At 34.0% G+C, this 14,437-nt stretch overlaps 1 protein-coding gene across 2 annotated transcripts in view; it reads left to right on the top strand.

Annotated features, from left to right (window-relative positions):
* The first annotated feature begins 5,024 nt into the window (after window positions 1–5,024).
* acad11 (acyl-CoA dehydrogenase family, member 11) overlaps window positions 5,025–14,437 on the top strand; it is a 96,194-nt gene continuing 86,781 nt past the window's right edge. The window contains 6 exon segments of one of the 2 annotated variants that reach the window (NM_200178.1): window positions 5,025–5,221; window positions 5,535–5,634; window positions 6,369–6,494; window positions 10,070–10,231; window positions 10,372–10,536; window positions 12,681–12,822. In NM_200178.1, the coding sequence (NP_956472.1) occupies window positions 5,103–5,221; window positions 5,535–5,634; window positions 6,369–6,494; window positions 10,070–10,231; window positions 10,372–10,536; window positions 12,681–12,822 (814 nt within the window). In that variant the 5' untranslated portion in view covers window positions 5,025–5,102. 2 annotated transcript variants of the gene reach the window in all.

Below are 14,437 nucleotides of genomic sequence, written 5' to 3'. Positions count from 1 at the left end.
AAGCAAACTATGTTGGACTTGTGGACAGCCAGCAGAGTTCTAGAGACCTGTTCTCACCTTTGTGTTTGTTTGAGCAGGTAGTGATAGACGTTTCTTAAGGAGACTAAGACTTGCTTTTTGATTCCGATTGAAATGTTTTTTTTTACTTAGAAAATTTTATGATTTTGTTCAAATTAAAAATGAATTAAAAGCATAATTGAAAACAAAGATAAAGAGATGAACCAGATCAATTAAACATTTTAAAACAAGTTCAAATTTTTCTATTAGTTCTGATGGTTCTGATTGTCCCATTATCCCTGGGGGACTGTATGAAACATTAGACCGCTGCAGAGAATCTATGGTTTGGCTTTATGTTAAATTTTGATGTTTTTAGAAGATATTTTGATTCAAAAAGACATAATAATAATTATTATGTCTTACATAGCACTTTTCTGGCCACTCAAATGCTTTCAAGAGTTCACACTTAGCTGATGATTGATAATAAAGCTTGTTTGGCATGCATCACAGGAGAGAGCCCTGAGTTATGAGATCCTCAAGCCCTGGGCTCCCTCCCGTTTGGAAGGAGAAAAGGGAGTTTGAGCTCAGGTAGATCTCGATAAACTCCTCCCGGCTTATTTCGAAATAAGTAATGGATATGGATGACTGAGAAGAGGTGTACTTGCTAACAGCTTGACAATGGTTTCATTTTTGTGTGTTCGATTTACTTAGATTGAGTGTCTTGGACTGTTGGAGGAAACTGAAGAACCCAAGGAAAATGCACACGAACAAGGGGGGGAACGAGCAAAATCCGCACAGAAATGTCATCTGGTTTAGTAGATATGAGTTAGGAATCATCTCATTGGAGAATCAATCATGCGGGAACAGCTGAGAACAATCATAAGCATGTGATCCTCTTGAAAATAGTTTATAAATTAACTTTACATTAGTTATTTGGGAGGAAATCCCCTCAAATTTTGACACTGATAGCAGACCAAACACCACACACCAGCTTATTGGTGGTGAGGAGACATATTGTGGAAGCAACTTAGATGCTATGAGGATGGTTAAAAAGCTGGACAGGGGGTAGATTTAGCCAGGATATCAGACACACTCATACTCTTTTCAAATAACACCTTGGGATTTATGTCCACAGAGAGCCAGAACCTTGGTTTCCCATCTTATCTGAAATGTATACGGTGTATACTGACAGTAACTTGTCCCTTTCATGGGGAACTGGGGCCCACAAAGACCTCATCAAAGTGGTGAGCATACACCGCTTGCCTGACTAGCACCTCTTCTAGGAGCAACCTACCACATAAGCAATTTGTGTTTATGAAAGAAGTTTAATAGATGTCTTAACATAGACAGCTTGGCTAAAGCAAGGCTAGATTTAGGCTGTCAGTGAAAAATCTAAAAGATGTCTAAGAAAAAACTGAAAGTAGACTGGACAAATACACAGAAATGAATTACTACACTTAAGTTTGTTTAATCTCTGTATTTGATGACTGGTGTAATTTGGGCTATCATTTGACAAATATTAGAATTTCACAGCCCAAATTTAACTTTGTTTTAGCCAAGATGTTTAAAATTCTATCAAACACAAAATTGCTTGGTGGTTAACAAGTGATTTCCATCCCCATCCAGATACTGACCAGGTTCAACCCTGCTTATCTTTAGTGGGTGATAATGTGAGAGCTGCATAGAGATAGCTACCAGCAAACAAAAATACTCACAGACATACAGGGGTTGGACAATGAAACTGGAACACTGGTCAACTTAGTGTTGGAGGTTTCATGGCCAGTCTTCATTGATTGGACATTATATCAATAAGAACAAAGTGTGAAGGTTTAATTAGCAGAGAAGTAACTTAGTTTGGCTTAAAAAAAATGCAATTTAAACAATATTATGGGTGACACATCAACAAAAGAGAACAAATTGTTAGTGTTGCTTTTGCTGACACATCTGTGAACAAGGCAGCAAGTTGTGCCAATACACGCAGCAAGACTGGTGACAGAGTGATTTGATGAACATGAGAGTGAAGTGGATCTCCTATGGCCTGCACAGTCCCCAGATTTAAATATTATTGAGCCACTTTGAGGTTTTTTAGAGGGACAAGTTAGGAAATGCTTTCCTCTACCAGCATGAGCCTGCAAGAAGAATGGCTCAAAATCCCTCTGGCCACTTTGCAGGAAACCAGGCATTTTAGTTTGATAGTTCAACCCCTGTACTCGAAATATCTTTTTTGAATCATATTTTACACCATACTTTGGATTTCTTAAGAGTTTACCGTTGTTTCCTGTATTTTGCAATAAAGAACCTGCTGCACTTCCTCTTGCAAAAAAAAAAAATAGATAAACATACTTTACTAAAACAATTTGAGGAACAATTGTCATCATTTAGACAAGAGTTCTAAAATAAAGTATTTTGATATAGACTTGATTGCACAGATTTTGATTCATGCAGTTTTCTGGGTGCTCCAATTTTAGACATGGCCTGGTAGTTTCTGGAACAGCCACCAAGAAAGACTGGAATGGTGTGAGCAGAAACATGGGGCCCCTCTCCCGTCTCCCCCCGACGGCCCGCATTCACATTACATTCGGGCCTAGGCACGCTTACGACATCGATTATGCGGTAGTCAGAAGCGCAGTGGAGATTTCTGTAGTTATGTCGTTTGATATGCAGTGACACGCATTCAAATATTTCGCCGAACAGATCAGCTGCTTTTGACGCTCATAAACAATCATAAAGCCCTCATGTTGCAGGTATTAGGAGGTTTGTTGAAGGTGCGCAGCTTCCGTGCCTAGTGAGTGGTTTCTGTCTTTAATAACCTACGACAGTTTGCGTTCACTGAACAGTAAGAATGATTAATTGATCCATATGAAACAGTCCCTTAAAAGTCACATCTCGCTTTCAGTTTTGAGCTTAGGCGGGTTTTGCACTCACACACAAGAGTTCAGCGCCAAAGCCCAAGTGAACCGCTTTCAGTGAGCCCGATTCAGCGCACTCACACTTCTCAAATGATCCGGGAAACGGGCCTGGTCATGGTTCGGATAGCATTTCACATTTTTCGCACTTTCGAAATTTTTAATGAACAACATGTTTTGAAGAAGGAAGCAATTTTGTACTGGCCAAGGCCAAGGCCTGATACATTGTAGCAGATTTCCATGACAGAGGCAACTGAATTAGGCTGCGCCATTGACCAACCAACAAAAAGCTGGTCTAAAGTCAATGGCCTATGTGGGTACAAAAACACATACACATTGCTTTATAGCCTACACACTGGGGTGTTCGGCAATACACAAGTATCTTTACATATGAAACAAAGGATTACATTGTTAAAAAATATAATTTCTACATAAATATTGAATGTGTGGATTTTCTGATGAATGTCAGCTCCAAGATGGAGTAACATGTATAATTTCTTATGTCTTAATGATTATTAATAAAGTTGAATGTTTAAGGGCCTAGATTATATGATGACCTTAGTATCATCCCTCAAAAAGTAAAACTGGAATAATATGTGTGTCATTGCACTTTCTGTAAGCCAAATTATTTGTTTCCTCATGATCTACTAAGCCTGGTCAGATGTCACCTCTTAAGTGGAAATGAACTCTTGACAAACTGAGTTGTTCGTCAACTGTTATAACTGAGTTATTTGCCATTTGTATGTGTTAAATCTTTAAAAATACATTAATCTATATGAAAAATATACTTTCAGTTTTTTGAACAGGTTTTGAAAAGACAGCTGAGATTATGTGACTAAAAGAGTCTGAACTCATTTAGGTTAACTTGACTGCTTCTGAGATAAACATCTAGCTTTAAATAATGTATTCATTTATCATTCATTTTTTTTTTTCGGCTTAGTCCCTTAGTCCTGCAATGAACTATCCAGCATACGTTTTATACAGCAGATGCCCTTCCAGCTGCAACCAAAAACAGGAAATACACTCAGATATACACACATACACTATGGACAATTTAGCTTACCCAATTCACCTATACCGCATGTCTTTAGACTGTAGGGGAAACCAGAGCACCCGGAGGAAACCAACGCGAACACGGGGGCAACATACAAATTGCACTCAGAAATGCCAACTGACCAAGTCAAGGCTCGAACCAGCGACCTTCTTTCAGTGAGGCGATCGTGCTACCCACTCTGTGACGCCCACCATAAAGTGATACAATAAGAAAAATAAGGGAAAATAAAAGAATTCATGAAGACCCTAGAAGCTTCAATAGTAAGGAGAACCTCATTCACATTGAGAACTACTCTGTTCCCAAATGCAATAACTTCAGTTTTGTCATTTAACTGTAGTCTTAACTAAAGAAAGTTTTGGCACATCCAACTGTCGAACCAGCGGCCAAATAATACCGAAAAATAATACAGTTAAAATCACAAAACTACTTATAAAGTATTAAAAGTGTTAAACAGAGTAACATGTAGGCCAATAAAAGAGACATGCTATTTTAAAACCAGGGCCAGTGGTATAAAATAGGCCTGGGATTGAGCCTTAATCTAAATACATATTATTTGTGGTTTAAAGATGATCGATGGTCTAGATAGCAGAATAGCTTTTATGGGTAAAGTAATATTAAATACCTTGAAATTATTATTTATTCTTTTAATCATTTCATATTTTCCCCTATTAATTTGGATACAGTAACCTAGTATTTTCTGTAGACTGTGATTTTAAGTTATTTTGTTAAATTAAACAGAAAATGATAGTAAAACCAAGGTAAAACGATGTAAAAACCATGGTAAAATGATAGTATAACATTAATATTAGGCCTATTATATACACACAGGCTATTATATTGTTGCAAAACATACCATGCAAATTGTAATATAATAAATATGACTAGTCATCATATAAGATAATCTAATGATCTTTTTAAAATAATACCTTCTGCGGAAAGGGTTGAGAAATTTTGTCAGATACTGTATATACTGTAGGCCTGTATGTTTATTTATATACTTCACCCAAGTGCTCAATATGCACAATAGGTGGCGGTAACACCCATAAGAAGTAAACAGCCAACAAACCAAAAAGAAATAGAAGAAGAAGAGTGAACTTTATCATATATTTATGGAACTTTATTTCTCTGTTTAATTTATTGAAGCAATGGATCGCCAAACCACTGCCGTCCGTCCTGAACACCGATTTGACACAAATAACTTGAAAAGATATCTGTCAGCGAAACTTGACAACTTTTCAGGCACTATAACTGTGCAACAGTACAGGTAAGAAATCTTTGTAACAATTTACAGTAAGGTTGTATTAATTAATGTCATTCTAATGATTTACTAGCATGAAACATTTATTATTGCAGTATTTATTAATCTCTAAATATTAATTTATTAAAAACCTTCATGTTAGGTCAGAGTTCACAAACTATGTTAACAGTCATGGATTTGGATTTTAACAAAACAAATGTTAAATTTTTAGTTCGTAATGAAATACTAGTAATATTAGTTGTCTTTAATATACGCCTCATGCAAACTAATCGCATTCTTTGTTTGTTGTTTTATTTATTTATTTAATTTTTTTAAATAGGGCTGGTCAATCCAACCCAACGTTTTACATTGAGGCTGCAGACAAGCGTTATGTGCTCCGAAAGAAACCTCCTGGACAACTGCTGCCTGGAGCTCATAAGGTATTATCGTGTGTTTGAAATTGCATTATTGTGAATAATGCGCATTTGGTGAATAATTGTAATGATGATTTTAATAAAAGTTAATTTAGTTGCGTCAGACACTATGTGAACATGTGGAAAGGACTTTGACACCACTGTACAACTTGAAAACGCATAGCATAAAGTGTAAGCTACCCAGTAGAGGGAGATCGAGCCAAACAATAAGTGAATCATACAGGAAATTTTCAAATTTAATTTTGTTTATTGAGTTAATGTTTTTTCTTTAAATATGTTTTGCTATGGTTTAAAAAAATAATAATTATACACTACATCAATTCAGTGGCCAACATATAAATGTTGAAACAACACTAACTTCTTTCGTTATTTTTTTTAGTAAGTTAGTGTTTAATTGGAGCAAAAATAGTATAGCTCAATATTTTTACACTTTTTTGACGCATATTACATATAAACTACATCTAACTAAGCCAATGGTAATAAAAATATGCCAGGTATAGTTTTTTTAATTTTTTATCATTTTGTTGAATATTTTATTTCTTTATTATTATTATTATTATTATTATTATTATTATTATTAATGAGGAATAAGGAGCACAAATAAAGAAGGTATGTACATGACACAGGACCTTGGACTATTTCTCATTTTGTGAAAACATGATTGAGCTCTGATTCCCAGCTCTGCTTTATTTTAAAGAAATACTTAAATTCATGTATTGTGTGACTTTTTTTGTTTACAGATAGATAGAGAGTATGCTGTTCAAAAGTCTTTACATTCCGTTGGCTTTCCTGTTCCCTGCCCTGTGTTATACTGCGCAGATACTGGTGTCATTGGCACAGAGTTTTACATCATGGAGCATGTACAGGTATGTACAATCTGTAGTTATTTTTTATCTCTTTCCATTCAAAGGAGCAACAAGGATGCACATTTAATGCCCTTTTTTACTTGGGAAGCAGAAAGCGATGCCTTCTGTTTCTCCTAAAGTGAAAGCATTTTGTCCGATCGAGCGTGGTGTATGCATTGGGGTTTTCGATGTTGCAATAGTTACGGTCAACAATGTGACATTGTATTTGCTCATATCTAACACAGATGTTACACAGGAGTGCAACCAAACTTAAATAGGTACTACCAAAAAGTCTGTCCTGCACAGGTCTAGTCTGAATACACTCTTCCTAATAGATCTGCAGACAGTTTACCAGCTTTTGGCATCTGCCAGGAAATTGTTTTTCCTTTTTTTTTTTTACAACAGATAAAGTTAAGAAAATATGAAAATGCAAATAAAAAAGAAAGTAGTGTTTTTTAATTTTTTTTTACTTGTATTATATTCCAGATATTACAGAAAATATTATTTAATGTGTTCCTGATGATTCTTATAGTTTTATTTATTTATTTATTTATTAATTTATTCATTTATTTATTTATTTATTTTTTAAATAAACATGTATTCCAACTTTGGTTCTTTCAACACATAAAAAAAAAGTTGGAACAGTAAAGCATTTACCACTTTGTAGTGTTACCATTCTTTTTCACAACACTTAAAAGACATTTCGGGACTGAAGACACTATTTTGTCCCATTCTTCCAGCAAACAAGTCTTAAAGTTGGCAACAGTACAGGGTCTCCGTTGCTGTATTTTGCACTTCAAAATGTGCCACAGATTTTCTATTGGAGACAGGTTGGGACTGCAGGCAGGCCAGTCAAGTACCTGTATCCTCTTCAGCAGAAGTATAAACCTTCTACTTTAAGGATGCAGTAACAACTCATCCAAGAGGTCACAAAAGACCTCACGGCAACATCCAAAGAATGCAGGCATCGCTTACCTCAGTTAAGGTGAGTCTTCATGACTCTAACATAAGAAAGAGAATTTGGTAAAAATGGCTTGCATGGCACCATTCCAAGACAAAAACAAACACTGCTGAGCAAAAATGGCATAAAGGGTCATCTCAGTTTTGCAAGAAAACATCTTGATGATCCCAAGACTTTTGGGAAAATATTATGTCACAATTTTTGGAACTTTGGAACCTTTCAAACATTTTGTAAGTTGTGTGTCCTACTATGTGTGGCGTAAAAGTAACACAGCACCTCAGAAAAAGAACATCATACCAACAGTAAAATGTGAGGGTGGTATTGTGATCATGTTTTGCTGCATCAGGACCAAAAGTATCCTGAAGAAGAATGTCTGGCCATCTGTTAGTGACCTCAGTCTTTACCAACTTGGATTCTGCAGCAGGACAATGATCCAAAGCCCTCCAGGAAGTCCAATTTTGTATGGCTGAAGAAATACAAAATGAAGAGTTTGGAGTGGCCTGGTGAAAGTCCTGACCTGTATCCAATTGAGATGAATTACAATTCTGCCAAAATGAGTTTGCCTAAATTCTTTCACAGCGCTTTAACAGACTCATTACAAGATTACTATAGTTTATGAAAACGAATGAAAAATAAAACCTAGAATTCCAAAACATTTTCGTTATCTGAAATAAAAATAAAAACGAGAGTTTAAAAAAAAATAACTAGAGCTAACTAAAAGTATGTTGTGTACATACAAAACTAACTGAAGCTAACTAAAATTATAGCAAAAACAGAATTCGTTTTCGTCTTTGTAAATATATTCAATATACTGTAAGCCTTTTAGAAGTAAATCCATTTACTTTGCAATCTTGTTGCCATTGGCCAGATCAAGCTGGTTCTCCTTTAGTCATCCTCGCTGTTGCTCCTACGACAAAAACAATGGCTGGACATGACAGCAGCATGGTGATAACATTAAATACAACCCTAGCAGACACTTAAATTTATTAATTTATACAACAGTTCTGTTTGTTTCTTAAATCTGATTGGCTGAAAGCCGTGCGATATTCTGCAATATCAGAACTCTTACAGCCTCTTTACCCTTTGTGTAATACTCCGCACACACACAGCCAGCAAAAAGCAGACATTACAGATCTAAAGTTTAAAAGATGCTTTTAACTGTTTTAACAGCAGTTTAACTGTCAGCTTATGATTTCAATCCAATGCGGAAGAAAGTAGTTCCTCATACAAAAAGGTTTTTGAGACTCTCCATGTTTGATTTTGTTTTTATATACACATTTATGTCATCAAACTGTTGTATAAACGCAATATTACACTCGTAGCAGTGCGATATGGTTGTATATCGGCACTGGTGGGGGCACATCACACGCCTCCCACCAGTGCCGATATACAGCCATATCGCACTGCTACTTGTCTGATATTGCTCATTTAACACACTTGTGCCCAATAATGGGTTTTATTTCTGTATTAGTGATCGCAAACAAATTATTTTTTTTAACCAGATTTTCTAAGTGAACTTGTTGAAGTACTGTAATTCACCAAATTAAACTGAATCATTTGAAACAATTCGCGTCCCCAGTAACGTTAAGCTTTGCACACATATTTTACTTAAGGCAGCCATCTTGTGGGCTGTTGTATTTGAATTTGAGATGGGGTAGATGTTGATTGTGGATGGTAACGCTAGTGTTCTTGTGTCATGTGTCTTTTTGTTTCTTTGGTTGAGTTTTTATTGTACAATATTTATGCTGATGATTTTGAATCCTGCATCTAAATAATGTCCTAATTTACAAAAAACAAACAAAACAAAAAAAATAAAACTAAAAACTAAAACTGATACTGAAACTAATAAAAACTAAACTAAAACAATTTTTAAATATTTTAAAATCTGCCTCTAAAAATTAATTAAAACTAACTGAATTTGAAAATAAAAATTCAAAACAAAATAAAAACTAAAACTAATGTAAAATCCGAAACTATTATAACCTTGATTCCAAGTGTTTGAAAAATAACTTTTTCACACCACTGTACATAAAAAAACAAGGAGAGTACATTAAATTTAACAATTATTCACAATAGTATACTATTAAAAACTGACATGTAATTTTTAAAACTAACCTCTAGTTTAATATGTTGGACTTCAACATTCAGTCTTTCATGCTTTAATTCAGGATTATGAAGTTTATGGCAGGCACATGCAGTTTGTTAAATATGTTGGATTTTTCGTAAAAAAAAAAATTCTTCATACTAGACATTAGAAATATAACATGTAAACAACACAATAGCAAAGCTTTTTAGAAATATGTTATTATTATTATTATTATTATTATATAGCAAACATCAGGACATTAGGAGGTTACATGGAGAAGACGGGTGACTTTTCTTGTTAATTTGTTCTTTTCATTGATTTTTTTTTTATTGAATAAAAAATGCAATCAGTTTTTTAAGCATATAAGTAAAAATTGTCATTAATTATAGCGCTTAATAATAATATTGTTAATTCTACTAATTGTTGAAGCTACTACCTGTCTTCCTTTCATAAGTAAATAATAATTTCTAAAAAATGTTACTACATTGTACATCACAACACAGAACAATGACAAAGTTTAATGCAACCTCTGGTATACATGTACATCAGGGACGGATTTTCAGGGACCTGAGCCTCCCAGAGGTCAGTGTGGCAGAGCGCACAGCACTATATGTGGCTGCAGTGGAGACGCTAGCCAAGCTTCACTCTCTTGATGTTAAAGCACTTGGCCTCCTGGGGTACGGGAAGGGAGCAGGTTATTGTAAGAGACAGGTGAGACAACAGCATCATTAGTCGCGCACTTTTGTGATTAAAATCATATTGATAAAATCTTACTATAGTGTCATTTTACAATCTATGTTTATATGTAGACCCACTGAGAAATTCTTTGAACTCGAATGTTTTGTTTTCAGGTGTCCACATGGACAAAGCAGTATAAAGCCTCTGCCCACAAAGAAATTCCAGCCATGGGTAAACTCTCTGATTGGCTGAGCAACAACTTGCCAGTCAGTGATTATGAAGTGTCTCTTGTTCATGGTGATTTCCGAATTGACAACCTGATATTTCACCCTACAGAGGTAATTACTTCATGCCTTCTTTAAAATCACTATTTCGCTTACCATCCTCTTAAGATAAATAATGTTGTGCATGATGTAAAACTTTGCATGCAATATTTTCTAGAAAATGATCGTTTAGAGCTAAAACAATGGTAATTGGACAAACAAGTCAGTTTATTGATAAAGCACATTTAAAAACTTAGTATGTACAAATGTGCTGTACAAGACTAATAATAAGAACTTAAAAAAATAAAAGAAACTACGCATAACCATTAAAAGGCTAACAAATACAACAAATTAACTAAACGCCTGAAAAAGCACTTGGCACGTAAATAGGTTTTAACCATGATTCAAAAACCCTAATGGAAGGTGCATATGAGACAAGGCAAGTTTTTTTTTATGTAGCACATTTCATACACGATGGTAATTCAAAGTGCTTTACATAAACAATAATAAAAGTCGCATGAGTGCAGCAAGTATAAAAAAGTAAACATAATAAAGAGTAAAATGATTAATAATAGATTATAAATGGGTTTAAAAGGAATAAAAAAAAAAAATAGAAAAGAAAGACTCAAGTAGTGTGATCTCTCGGATGTAGCATGCAGTGCTTATTCAGTAAAGGCACAGCTAAACAGATGTGTTTTAAGTATTACACTTTTCAAAACCCGACCTAAATCTGAAACAAGTATATATACAGTGCTCAGCATAATTGAATGCACTTCATTTTGAAAATTAATATTTTTATCCATTTCTCTGTGAATATAGGCAATAGATTTTGGTGAATTTAAACAAAACAAATTTATTAAAAAAATGAATTTATTAAAACTATATTTTAGTCAATAAACATATTCAGAAATTGAAAGATAGTACAATTAAATTCAAGCAAAATATCGTAAAAAATTTACAGCCTACAAAACTTCAACAAAGTAAAATGTTTTTTTGCTTCTCTTGATTTTTCTTCTTTTTAAATTTGTGTTTAATATTTTTTCTATAACATAAATTTAGGTGTACAAGGTTTTGGACCGTTATCATAAGTTATTTTGTTAGATTAGCTCCAAATATGACTTCAGTACTGACTAATCTAATGTATATGCATTGTATAGCTTCCCATTTAAAATATGAATTTAAAAGATAGATTTGTGAGGGGTGTACTTGTGTATACTGAGCACAATATATGCATATAAAAATACTACTACCAATAATAACATTAAACAAATGCAAATTTACAAGAGAGACAAAGTATTAAGATTATTTAATTCTGACTCGCACTTTTAGTTTTATTTAAAGTTAACAGTAAAAGTGTTTAATTCAATAGGCTAACTGACTTGTGATTGTATATGATTAAAATCAGCTATTACTGAGGGAAATTGGGCATTACTTCACTAGTTTACATCCGCTCAGGAGCTCCACCAGATGGCACCATTCACTAGTGCAGTGCATAGACTGGATGGTGCAGTGCATGCAGTGCTGTCAGCATTAATCCACATGTAATAATAGAAGTCTATTTGAAAATGAAGGATTTGGCTTTTTTTTAATACATTTTTTTCTACTTTTTTTCCAACGTGTCTTATCAATAATAAGTCAGTCTATATAGCAAATAATGCAATTGTGATTGTGAGTCAAACTGACAAAAATCTTTACTTCTAAAATGTGTTAAAGTAAACCAAATAGACAATTTTGAATACATATTAAACATGTGGTTAATAATAGACTCTATTTGTCGGTACATTTGCCAAAGTCAATTTCTAAAAATAATGACCTAATTAATTACAAGACTTGTAAGAGTAGTACTACAAATTAGCACACCATCCCTTCACTAGTCACACAAAAGTTTACTTTCCAATTATTAAACTTGAGCAATACAACGTGTTCTATAATGAGGCAAAAAAGAAAGAGCTGCTAAACATGGAGACATTTTAATTATACACAGTTACAAACTGTCATATCTCACACCCATACTGTACAGTTTTTGATATAAAAAATTGGCTTAGTCTATTAAGCTTTGTTTTTTTCTATAAAGATTCACTATGGAAAAAATGCTTAATATGCTATTTAGAAGGATTGAATCCATATTCGATTTTTCTCTGTATTTCTTTATGTATGTATACAAAATTAATACGTTTACATCTTGTGAAAATATAAAAAGGTTTATCTCAATTTTTCAGGCTCGTGTGCTAGCTTTGCTGGACTGGGAACTATCCACTACTGGACATCCAATAGCAGACTTGGCTTATTTCCTCATGCCACACTACTGGCCCAGCCACCACAAAGTCATCAGCACAATGAGTGGAGTCACAGGAGTGGACGGTGGGGGTCTTATATTTACTTGTTTTGTTACATTTTGGATAGTTAATAGAATAGTCTGGCCAAATTTAAACTTCAGCATTTACTCACCCTAAATTTAAAAATATATTTTTTAAACCCAAAAGAGATTTTTAATAAATTGTGAGTTGTTTCTGTCTCTCTTTTAAAAGTTCAGATGACCTGGTATAAATGCTAAACCAAAGTCACTGATATCCATGCAGCTTGCACAGGCAAAGTTTCTTTATTTCACTAATGCTTTCACATAGTGTGAACTCTGCATCAGATAAAGAAATTGGAATGATTATTGATTATGTTTATTATATTATAGATTATATATTGATTATATTCAATTAAAACACACCGCTGTTAAAATGGCAAGTTTCTTTGATGTAAAACAAAAATAGACCAAGACAAGTCATGTCAGATTTTATCACCTTTAATATAAACATTACCCCTATACAATGGTTATAAATATAATGGAAAAAAAACATAAACATTTGTGAGCAAATCTGCTTTTAAAAACGTTCTCATTCATTTATTTAATTTTTGACTCATATTTGTTAATCTCTCGTTACCATGACAATACTGTGCAGCAGTGCGTAAAACAGATGATTTGTTGAGTGTACTAAAAGAATATGCTCTACACTGTGTTTTCATTCTGAACGAGAGAGGGAGCTCCCTTTCACGAATAAACTAAATTTTTAACTGAAATGAATTTCCTCAGATATTAATGTCTTAAATCACTTTTCACTGGTTTAAATTTATATGATCATGGTATTAAAGGTGCAGTAGGTGATCTGCCAAAATGCTAACCAATTAGCATAATATCTTTGAAACGCAGTCCCACCCCTGCTGTCCAAAGCCACGCCTGCTGAAATCATGAAAGTGCACCTTAAAGATAAATGTAGACATTCCACTAGTTCATGTCATAAGCCAGTTAGAAAACTTTATAGTGCTTTATTAACACTACAATTTCCGACAAAATTCTCATCACCTATTGTCATTGTTCAAAAATTAACCATTGTGATGTGAAAACTAACTTCCCCTCAGTTAAGCAGGCTAGGATTAGTGCTATTTACTTATTGTTATTTACTTGTTGTTAAACTATATAAAAATCAACATTATCGATGCTATAAAAGGTACCTTATGAAATTGAAAATAGATTTTTCTATTTTTCTTCCATGCATATCTACATAAGCTTTTAAAACATAATATTGCCTGTCTAAAAGAAATACTTCAGCCATGGTGCCATCCTTCCTCCAGCAAAAGTTACTCCAATATTTATTAAGGATTGAAAAAAGTTTTGATTCAGCATTTGTTTTTACCATGCACTCTCTCTCTCTCGTGTGCATGTGAATGGCAGATCTGTGTGAACGGGTGTGCATATGTACATTTGTTGACAAACAGTTTTGGGCTACTTATCAGATTTATGGGAATTGTCGGTCTGATAAAAATAAATATATATACTAAATATAAATACATTTAGATCATTTACTTCAGTCATTACAATTGGAACGTGAAGAGACTTCGCGGCTGAACTATTATAGTATGATGCATCATTTGGGAAAAGAACTATGTAGTGACGAGTGTTACCCAAAACCCCTAGTTTCTCTGTCGC

Source organism: Danio rerio, chromosome 24 (assembly GCF_049306965.1).
Source record: "Danio rerio strain Tuebingen ecotype United States chromosome 24, GRCz12tu, whole genome shotgun sequence".
Classification (NCBI taxonomy): Eukaryota; Metazoa; Chordata; class Actinopteri; order Cypriniformes; family Danionidae; genus Danio; species Danio rerio.
Note: the sequence above shows the minus strand (reverse complement) of the source record. Positions and strands in the feature narration are given on the sequence as shown.